The following is an 11,267-nucleotide window of genomic DNA, read 5'->3' as shown; positions in this document are numbered from 1 at the left end:
GGACACTACCGCAGAATAGTTCGCGCCAATATAGCCTTATGTATTCATTTTAGATGCGACTGCATCTCATTCACTCGCCTTGTCCCTCCATACGGCATCCTTGTCCGTCCACACCCCTCCCCCCATTCTCCTCGCCGCGCGAGCTGCGCTCTGCGCTCTCAGGAAGAAAATTGCGATAAAGATTGAGGACCGATTCTGAAAGCTTTTCAGACGTGGTACAAATAACTGCGTGACCCTGTGCGCCGCCGGGAACAGCACAATTTTTGAACTCGATCCTCTGTCGCACTGGATGAATATGTAGGGGGGCAAAGCGCGGAAAGTGCGTCCACCCGTAGTTACTTTTTTCCTTTCATTTCGACGGGGGTTTATTATGAGTATCTGTGCAGTATTAATTACTCGAGCTAGCCTACACCGCAACTAGGTGCCTCCCGATACGCGGCATTTTCACGCAAGAAGTAAACGTCGAGGTAAAATTTCCAAAGATGAAACACTGCTAAATTATCCCCCCCAGCAAACGGAGCGCCAGTCTTGCAGGCCGGCCTGAAACTCCGCGCGGGGTCTGCCACCAGCCGTCGCTCCCAACGGTTTTCGGGCTAGGCTTTGAACTCCACGTCCGGATCCGGCTGAGAAGCCAACGCTTCCCAGCGGCTCGAGCTCTCGTCTCGCGTCGAAAGACAAGCGATAACGAGGGCGAGAGCGTTTCAGTACCGCGCGAGGAAGAGAGAAGCGGCTGCGCTACACGGCGTTAGCACCCGGAGTCGCCGTCGGCAGGCAGCGCAGCCAGCACCGGCGCCCGCCCGAACAACAACGCCGCTGCTCCGCCGCCTCACATCGACGCCGTCGACGCAGAGCCGAGCTCCGCCGTAGCCGCCGATTCGCCGCCCGGCCGGGCCTGCGTCTTCCCATCTCTGCTAGTGTTTGGCGTGCGGAAGAAGTTGTCAAACGGCAGGCTCATGATTAACACCTTCTGGAACCTGTGCCGCGCCTGCCCGATACCGGCAGAGAGCAAGGTGAGGGGCTTCTTCCTCCGTACGCTGCTGCGCCGTGCGCGGGGCTGTTGTAGTAGACCGAGCGGTGCGGCTGCACCGCGGTGCACCTAAGCCTAACGGCGAAGTAGTACTACGGCGACCGCTCCCGGATAGCGTGGGAGGCACTGCGGCTGCCTTGGCGACCGGAAAAAACGAAGCCAGTCGGTCGCGTGAATCACCGCCGCACGATTCGGCGGCCTGCAATACTCGGCGCCGGCGGCACCGAGAAACTGTTTTCTATTTTAGAAACCGAGAGGCGGTCCGAGTGTCAATACATCAAATACTGCGCGCGCGCGGGGGGCGTTTTTGAGGTTGCTATTATTTGTAAACATAGAAGCGCTAAAAGCGGTCGGCGCGAAAGGATGTTCTCATCCGTGGACGGAATCGTCCTTCAAACGCTTATGCAGGAAAAAATAACCAGGGAAGGATATGTGGAACCGCCATATTCATGTCTCGTTTGTGCCTTTCTAGAATCCCCGTTGTTGTAAACAGCCCTCGGTGTTTCTCGGCCCACCCTTGGCAGTTTCCCAACGCTTAATTTCATTATCGGCTCGAGCAAGGCGCGGCGCCTGCGCTGATTTGTCCCTAATTTAGCCCTAGAAGTCTGCGCAAGAACCTTCGTGCTGTTTTGGGTTTCAGATACTCTTAATTATCGGTCAACCGCACCTAGGCGTGAAACGCAAACGCTCTAGTCTCGCCAGACTGCTTTTATTCCAGAAAAGCAAATCACTTTATTTCCCGGCGTCGTCGTACTTGCTAATCAGAACCCAGCCGGCGTAATTGCTATATAAACACGTTTGTCTCCTACGTGCTTATGGTTCCACCCGTTCGGATCGAAGCTTTTCTCTGAGATCCGGGGTGTTTACTCTCCGAGCCAGCTCGTATCTTCACGCCATCACGTTCCAGTCTGCGTCAGGTCGTTTCAGGGAGCTTTCGTCGGGTGCTGCAAGGATATTGACTGTTCTTTCTCTTTTTTTCTCCGGCACTCATAGAGACATTCGCCAGAATGCCCATAGAGGGCTTGAACGACGCGATGCAGTACTGCAGTCATGCGCGTTTCTGTTTTCTTTTCTGCCGTGTTCGTGGCCGCGTGTCGCCGTCATTATACAGAGAAAGAGAAAGGGGGAAATGGGGTGGGGAGGGGTGGTCGTGGAAGCAAGCTACCGCGCACCAGGCACCGTGGCAGCACTCGCTCAATATCGGGCAAAATCGAAGGGGCTCGTCTGCTCTGTGCGTACTACGTCGGAATGCACCTTTACGCTCCCGCGTCCTTGGGCGCCACTGTGCCAAACGGATTGTGCGCTCGTTCTTTTTTATTTCTCTTCTTTTTTTTGATCCCCCCTCCCTTTTTTTTTTTTTTTCAAAACGTGTACCTGCGTCATCCAAGTGCCTGAAAGAACTAAACGTTGCCGGGAAGAGGGGGGTTGAGGAGGCGAAATAGGGACTGAATGAGTCGCGGAAGGTTGAAAACATAACAAGAGGAAATATACTAGGGCAAAGCGGCCTTTGATAACCCTCGTGTTTTGCAACTGCTGGGTACGGTCGCCACTGTTCCCTTTATTGATGTTTCGAGCGGCCGAGCAATAAAGGGCAAAGAAGCAACATTGTTGCTCGCCAAAATAACTGTTCTCGCTTTGTTTTTGTTTCTAGAATGTCGTTTTACAGCCAAGCTGTATTGTGCCTAATCACCCCAGTCCTCGCGCCCGTGTGGAACGAAAACTCCAATCAGCGCATGAAAAAAAAAATAAATAAAGGCAAGGTCGTAGGGCCTCGATATTTTAATATGGCGCCTTTTATTGTCCTTTAAAAGATGTCTTCTCAACAGCGCGTTTTTGTTTAAAGGTGAAGCGACTTTAAAAATATCGGCGTAATCTTGGTTTTTGTAAGCTGGCTTTTCCACATTGTTGTGTCGTGCAGTGAAGCGTACTCATTCAGGGATGGAGTATGTTTACAGTCCCACTCTAGAATCCTCTCCACCGGCACCGCCTCTTTCCCGAGTAGTGTACACTGCTGTCACGCGCGGCGTCTGTCTCCCCTGCCCCCATCCTTCCCTCTGCCGTTTTTTGTGCGTGCATTCGGGGAACGGGGGGTTCACGCGTAAGCAGGCTTTACACGCTCATTGGTGACAGACATACCGTTCTGTCTGTGGGGGAGAGGGAGAGAGAGAGAGAGAGAGAGAGAGAGAGAGAGAGAGAGAGAGAGAGAGAGAGAGAGAGAGGGGAGAGAGAGAGAGAGAGAGAGAGAGAGAGAGAGAGAGAGAGAGAGAGAGAGAGAGAGAGAGAGAGAGAGAGAGGAGAGAGAGAGAGAGAGAGAGAGAGAGAGAGAGAGAGAGAGAGAGAGATTTCAAAGTGGACGTCTCACGGCCCGATGCTATCCGACTGCTATCATCCGTGGTCGATTGCTTTGGGTTGATGTGTTACACAGACCGCAAGGTGCCTACGACGTGGGAGGGGAAAACTAACAGCCCATGTCGACTAGAAACGTCAGCTTGAACGAAAAAAAAACACAGGACGTAGGAATAAAACACAGACACAAACGCTGTTTCCTTCCTACGTCCTGTGTTTTATTTTTTTTTATTCAGCTGAAGCTTCAAGTCGACATGAACCAACTCGCCCAAACCCAAGCAATTCTAACAGCCCATGGTCGTCCTCTAAACAAAACTTTGGTCCTTCCATGTTTCTCTCAGCTAACTAACCAGGGGCGGTATTCTCGTAACTGTCCTTTTTGAAAACGTCCCCTTTTGCGTCCCTTTCATCGTGACGTACTTCCGGTTAAGCAGTTGGCCTTTGATTCAGATACCGTAACTGTTATTCCAAACACATTTTAAAGAACTGAAACCGTATCAGAATATCTTTTATGTGTTTATTGTTCCGCGAGCGAACCAACAATAAGGCGACGAAAAATCGCCTGCTCCAAATCGTCTGCTCCGAGTAGCCACGGCTCATAGCTCCGCCGTGCTTTCATGGCGTCACATCCGGGTGTTCGCTTTTAGCCAATCAGGGCTCGCTCAAAAGGGACACTTTTGAAAGGGACACAAAAGGGACAAAACAAGGGAATACCGCCCCAGGAAGTATGCTGAATCGCAAATTACAAACCAACATGTTTTATTTCGTGCACTCCTTGAACTCGCTGGTCATCGTTCTTCACTAAGTGGACGGGCTGTGATTTTTTTTTTTTTTTGGTTTCAGGCACATATGACACGCTGTGTGATATGTAACATGCATGATATGTACATGGCAATTATTTATGTGTAATTTATAACTCACAAGTAAATAAACATTCAGCACACAAGGCAGCGTGCACTGCATGCATAAGCTAGTGACTCGCATTCGCGTAGCGTGACAGCACGTGAATAACTTTGTGACGCTTGAGAACTTAGCAGGGATATATTTAGCATATTGATCGGCGTCATTTCGCTCCAGAAAAGCTGTTTCTTTGTGAAGGGTCGGCCAACTTTACGCACGACCGAAAAACGCACGGCCTGTTTCTCTTTTTTTGTTTTTCGCTTACGTGAGTTTGCAGACATAATTGCAAATTATTGGGAGTGGGAATTTAATACATGAACTGCGGTGCCCTTTGCGACTTAACCCCCTCCCAAATACGGCAAGAATCCCCACTATCATTCTTCGTTCGTTTTTGCCGCTATAACGCTACCTCTGCCGAGGTGCAGAAGCCCTTTAGAAGCCTTTAGAAGTTATTACATACTATACTTGACGTCTGCTGGCAAATGCATACAAGTAGTTGTTTCGCGTCGCAAGCAACAATCGCTAAAACCTTACCTTGATTTTAACAGTGCAAGGGACGGGACGAGAAAGGCGACAAGGACGGGCGCCGACTGACGACGAAATTTTATTGAAAGAAACAGCGAAATATACATGAAAAAGCAAGATCACAAGCAAAACAAGAAAGGCGCACAAATGTTACACAAAGTTTTTTAAACAGTGGTGTCATCCGCCGCAGCCACGCCGCCCAAATAATTTATCTCTTTTGCATGCAGCGCGATTGATGGCATGCTTACGCACGAGTCCTTCATTTTGTAGAGTGTGAACGCCTCCGCAACTTCACGTGTGCGTTGTTCCGGGTACCTGGTCGCAATAGAGGCGTGCTCGAGCTTAGACAAGCAGCCATGTTTTCCGCAATGAGTAGCGAGGTTGCTCCCCTCAAACGTCTTGAGCGAATTAGCATGCTCGCGTAGGCGATCGTTGATGCAACGCCCGCCTGCCTTACATAGGACTTCCCGCAGGACAGTGGGATGTTGTACGCTACAAAGAGGCTTCATTCCGTGTAGGGGCATTTAAGCTTGACGTTGCAACGTCCCAAGCTACGGTCGTCGCTGTTGACCTTTCTGCGGAGTTTGGAAAGCTTATCGGGGGCCGTTGCATCAACGATCACCTACGCGAGCATGCTAATTCGCTCAAGACGTTCCAGGGGAGCAACCTGGCTACTCATTGCGGAAAACATGGCTGCTCGCCTAAGCTTGTAACCTTTGTGCGCCTTTCTTATTTTGCTTGTGCTCTTGCTTTTTCATACATATTTCGCTGTTTCTTCCAATAAAATTTAGTCGTCAGTCGGCGCGCTTCGCGCTCTTGTTCAAAGCCTTCCCGTCTGTGTCCTTTCGCTCTCAGTTGTTATTGCAGGCACTTGGCAATGTTCCAAAATATTGGACGCCAGCACTAGCGGCGTTATCGTTTTTCAGCTCAGCCTTTCTTGAAAGACGTACGGTATTGTTCTCGCAAAACGCTATTAATTCTCTCGGCAACCCAGTTTTGAGTGATTTATACAAGTAATGCAATTCTCCATTGAACTTAACGGCTTTAAGCTGCTATTACAATGTTTTCTAGAATCTACGTGCACCTACATGGTTGTGTGCTTCCTTTTTTTTTAATGGAAGGCTAATTTTTGCTTTTTTTCAATCCGGTGAAACATAAAACTCGTGCGCTACGTGCTACATTAATCGCGTTAAGCGCAAACATGCGAAATCCAGTCTTTCTGTCTCTATAGGCCCGTACGGTGCACACCGCTTTATTTTTTATTAGGGGCGCCATTTTTTTTTCAGGCTTTTATCAAGTGAACCGCTAGGATGGGACACTCATGCTTCAATAGTAATCGCGTTGTACCCTTGTTATGGCATTACTCTTCCTCTTTATTTATCGGATTTCAGCACAATTATTAAAATTTGAAGCGAATTAATTGACTGGTTGAATAAAAGAAGCTAAGGAAAGGCATGTACTCGAAGGGACGCGAAAATACTCCCAGGAAAGCTTTTAATGCTTCGTCTCCAGCACATCCTGATAGGGAACGCAGGCGAAATGAAAGCTTAAAACATGGCGTATAATTGAACGCGTCAAAATAACGCATGTTGTCGTTTGATTTTCAAAGAGGGCCGCAAAAGCGCATCTATTAGGCTTAGAATTCATTTCGCAAAAGATATTTTTTATACACTTTTTTATTCACTGGCTTCGACAGGAACGCAAATGGCAGATTTCGCACGGTGGTTACCTGGCTGCTGACGTAACGTTGGAAATATGATATCGAATTAACGGATGATTATTTATCTCTAGTATTCTCTCATTAGCTCTCTAATCCCAAGTTTCAAGAAACATGGTAGTTCTGTGGAACTGCATGGACGCAGGCATTTTTGTAATGTCCGCCCGCTAATCAAATTAAAGAAATAAAGTAAAGCTGGTGCATCTTCGTATTTGCGTCACCAAATCTAGTGCGCAAGTCTTCCCACACCAAAACAAAGTTCCGGAATTTTGCTGCGCGCACAACTTTTTATTTTGTTGAAAAAATAAGGCACTACGGCACTAATTTGGTCGAGAGAGAGAGAGAGAGAGAGAGAGAGAGAGAGAGAGAGAGAGAGAGAGAGAGAGAGAGAGAGAGAGAGAGAAGAGAGAGAGAGAGAGAGAGAGAGAGAGAGAGGAGAGAGAGAGAGAGAGAGAGAGAGAGAAGCTGGTTATAGCACCAAACCGACGAATGTACGCGAACAACTTTCTTGAAATCGCCTTGACACAAATTTCGCACGTCACCATTCGGCGTAAAGTGGCTGTTTCTGTCCCTGTGCCCTTTATTGGCTTGGTGCCGGCATCAGATGAAGCCCGTAGCTTAACATTCCACGATTTTCGCCACAACAGCAGCATATGGAAAGCAACCGCAATTCCATACTTATCCGCCTTACCATTTTTAAAAGAATGCTTCCCCGCATATACGTTAATAGTAAGGGAAAGCCATCTTCGCGGAGGAGAATATGCTCGGGTTTGAATTGGAACCAAAATAAAATTAGACCAGTAGCTAGCGTTTTAACACTAAAGCTCAAACGGTTTTTTATTCGTAAACTTTACAAAAGAAAATGAATCTAAATCGCGGGGAAGCATCTTAAGAGTTCTTAGAACCAAGACAACTCCTCGGCGTGGTACCGCGACATGCCATGGTTTGCGGTTATGTAGGCACATCGCCATGGCGCTTCAGCTCCAGCTTTCTCAGAAGTCCACACTGCGCGTTTGGTAACGATTTCTGGGCATTTTCTCAAGATGCTAAGAAATCCATTTGCACAATATTCTAGGCATGTACCGTCCTTAAGCAATGACTGACTATAGTTCGCCGCCCTATAATTCTACCCTACAATTAGAAAAAAAAAGACAAAAAATAAGAGCCAACAGAAAGAGTAACCATTTGGTTACTCAAATAAATGTAACATCTGTCTCGTCTCGCAATACACTTCCAAAAACAGCATTCGAGTTGCTCCTCGAAAGAAAAAAAAAAGGATTCGTATAACAGTTAAACAAAAAGACACTGTAAAAGGGATAAGCGCTCTTTTTTTTCTGACGTTGTTCTTTGTCAGAAAAAAAAATTACAGACGATTGGGAGCATAATCATTCCCTCACATAAAAGTCGATTGAAACGAGCTCACATCGAAACAACCTTCCCGTACGTTTTTTTTTAATATGCAGCCTGCGAGGTGTTTTATTTGAGGATTAACTCTTTTTACTAATTCCATAGACAAGCTACACCAGGCACCCGATCAGCCAGAATTAAGCTGAGGGATGCATGTACACTAACAGCCCTCCCATTTCCTTCGCCTTTTAGAAGGCTTTGCAAAATTATTAAATCGCAGTGCTCATTTGTTTACGGCGTTGCTCTTATAGCGTGTAAAGTATACGAGCTGCATCAATAACCTCGATAAGGCAGCGCAGTCACCTGCGACGAGAAAGGTCGCGTATAGCGTCTCAAACACGAATTATCGGAGCTCTTGTTTGAAACAAAACGGGCGGAAGTGTAGTCGCCATGCCCGGACGGCGACAAGGCCGACTATCCGCTGGCGATACACGCATAAGTTACAAACGCGCGGAAAACATCCAGCTCCGCTTTTGTATTACCGTCCCGGTTATTCTCTCACAGCGATAGATTGTCTGCGCCGAGACCCGGCGAACGCAGTGCGCGTAAAAAAAAAAAAAAAAGTATGACGATGAAACGACTTCCGTACGTGTCTCCGCAGCAGACGACACACACAGCGGAGCGGAGCAGACGACATCAAGAGCGTCTGGGTTCAGTGCGCATGCGCAATAACCTCCACAATCCTTTTTGCTGTCCGACGGCACTTTGGGAGCAGACGACGTGCGCTGATGGGAAGGCTGGCTGCGTTTTCACTCACAGGCTTCGCTTTGGCTCGGTCTTTAGTACCCTGGCGCGCCGCTCCCGCCTTCCTTGAGCCGGATTCCGTTTTCGTTTTTGTTTTTGTTTTCTTTTCGGCTGTGGGCGTCACCAAGGCGACGCGCTCTTCCGCGAGAGCGGCTAGTAAAAGGGAGAGCGTGATGACCCGTCCCACGCAACTTAAAGAAGGCAAAGCGAAAAATTCTCCGTGGCTAAAGGCTTGAGTGCTGCCGTTCCTGGTTTCGGCTCGCTCCAGAATCTCGGGAACGCAGGCATAAGCCAGGAACTCGGTGCCGGCCGAAATCCTGCGTGTATGAAGCATTGATGTCGTTGTGTTTGCTTCAGGGGCCGCGCTATCGTTTTTTTTTTGTTGTTTCTCTTCGGGATATACATCAACTTTGCATGATGGGCGGTAAGTATATATCCAACTCAGAAAAACGGGGCCCGTAAATGCGAGCGCATTGCGCGTCTCCGTCAATAAACCGAACAGGCCAGAAACACAAATTCAAATCCGTGCGGTCAGGTATGAAAAGACATCCACCGCTTCACTTTTGAGGCACTTGTTTGTGCGCTTATGGGAGGACAGCGAGCGTTAGAGCGCCCGGTAAAGTGTATTTTAAGCTAGGATTGTCGTGTTTTCTATCTATGTCAAGACTCTGAAGCGACGGAGAACGACACTACCAACTAACCAATCCGCCCCAAAACATTTATAACTTCGTCTCTCTCTGGTCGCTCGTTCATATTGGCGCGAATCATTGTCTGAGAATGCAAATTCAACAAAGAAAACCGTCTATTCGTCTTAATGCATCAGCATGTAACTTTTTCACTGACCGACTAACAAACGATGTTAAACAGAAGACCCCGGTCCTTCACACAAGCCGCCCGTGTTTCCTCTTGAGAATGTCTTCCTGCCAATGCACGTGTTTATGATTGTGAAACCGACGTTAAAGGAGCGTGTCTTTAGAATAAATGGGGTTTTGTGGAGGTATCTAACAAATGGCGCTAAAGTCATCATACTTTAATACCAGGCTTCCTATATTGACCTAAATTGTCTTCCCGGCAACGCATTTGTCTACAGTAGTGCATCCGGTTTTAAGAAGGCTTGGTTTATTGTGTTTCCTAGTTATACGCAAGGTTCTATTTAGGTATTTTTTTTGAAACGCGGTAGGGCCATCGGATTGATATCAGATTGCTTACCGTGGCACTAAAAACGTTTTTCTAGCAATGCATTTGTGCATGTAGTGAAGACGACTTTAGGCTCGCGCATTTATTCAATTAATTCCACTTAGGAGTTTCTGTAATATTTTTTGAAGTGCAGAGCACTTCGGGGGCTCTCCTTGTGATCGTAGCTCACTGTAAAGGTCGATTTCAAATGACTGCCGGAATCAGGTGGTACCGCGAGATACAGCGCCTGGCTGTGAAGATGATCTTATCTCGTTTTGAAAGTGCATTCGCTTGTTCCTTCTGGCGTTAGGCCGTTTCCTGCTGCCTCGACTGACAGGGAACAAGTGTACCCCCTTCCGTCACTCGCTTATAGTAATCGCTCGTTAACTCGAAGTCGTAAAATCCGCTAAAAATTTCGAGATAAGTGGAGTTTCGAGTTAAGCGAAATACCCAAAAATTTGTGCCCGGGTCGGTGAAACGAGATGTATATATATAGTGCTAATAACAAAAGCTGCACTGAACCGGGAAGCTTTCGTAGTAAAGGCAAAATAATTCGTAAAAACAATTGTTTATTATTGCGGGAAGAAAGAATTGTTTGATGCGCGCCTGTTTTGGCGTTCGCGTCTGCATGGTCCCAGAAAAGCGTTCACAAGGTGCTCAATGCACCGCATCAATTGTTGGTCGCCACCGCTACATTCTACCTTGTTGCGAAGCGGGCGCAGCATATTTCTTGTTTCTGAACGTTGTAGGGAACTTCTGGAGGCTCCTGGTAGTCCGCATCATCAGCTACGTCGTCTGCAGCTATCTCAACGTCGGACAGAGTTCCGGTAACGGGGACATCGGCCTCGCACAGCGCGTACCTCGCGTAAATTTGCTGTTCATGGCCGCTTTCGAGACGTATTGTTCGTAACTAAGCATTCGAACGGAGACATTATCAGATGCCTGTAGCGGATTTTGCATTGCGTCCTCTGTGCCAAGATTTCGAGATATCCATGGTCCCCCGAAGGAACGTTTCGGAATAAAGGGGATGGGGGGGGGGGGGGGGGGCATATACGCAGTGCATAAGGAGGTAAATGCATGACGAAAAAAAGTTTTCGACCTAACCGATATTTCGAGATATCCAAGTTCGCGTCAACGAGGGATTACTGCATATATAGTTCCCTTCATAAGCTGCTTCCCGGCCGCGGTGGCCGCTTTCCTGACGGAGGCAAAGAGCGAAAACGCCCGTGTGTTCGAGATTTCGGCACAAGTTAAAGGTCCCCAGGTGGTCAAAATTAATCCAGAGCACGGCGCGCCTTATCGCCTCTGTAGCGTCGGTGCGTTAAACCCCACAATCAATAATCTTCATAAGCTGCGGGCATCACAGTAGAGGCTACACTCCTCTCAGCCAATTCGCGTCTAATTCACCGTGACATTCGACGGAGG

General features: G+C 48.0%; 1 protein-coding gene across 1 annotated transcript in view; it reads left to right on the top strand.

Moving 5' to 3' along the window:
• Positions 1-651: 651 nt before the first annotated feature.
• LOC144152479 (uncharacterized) overlaps positions 652-11,267 on the top strand; it is a 91,945-nt gene continuing 81,329 nt past the window's right edge. The window contains exon 1 of the mRNA XM_077683752.1: positions 652-1,010. Within this exon, the coding sequence (XP_077539878.1) occupies positions 954-1,010 (57 nt within the window). The 5' untranslated portion in view covers positions 652-953. The remainder of the gene's footprint in view (positions 1,011-11,267) is intronic.

The sequence above is a fragment of the Haemaphysalis longicornis genome, unplaced genomic scaffold, assembly GCF_048455015.1.
Source record: "Haemaphysalis longicornis isolate Haplotype H1 unplaced genomic scaffold, Haemaphysalis longicornis Haplotype H1 scaffold_9, whole genome shotgun sequence".
In the NCBI taxonomy this organism is placed as follows: domain Eukaryota; kingdom Metazoa; phylum Arthropoda; class Arachnida; order Ixodida; family Ixodidae; genus Haemaphysalis; species Haemaphysalis longicornis.
This window is presented reverse-complemented; position numbering and strand designations above follow the sequence as displayed.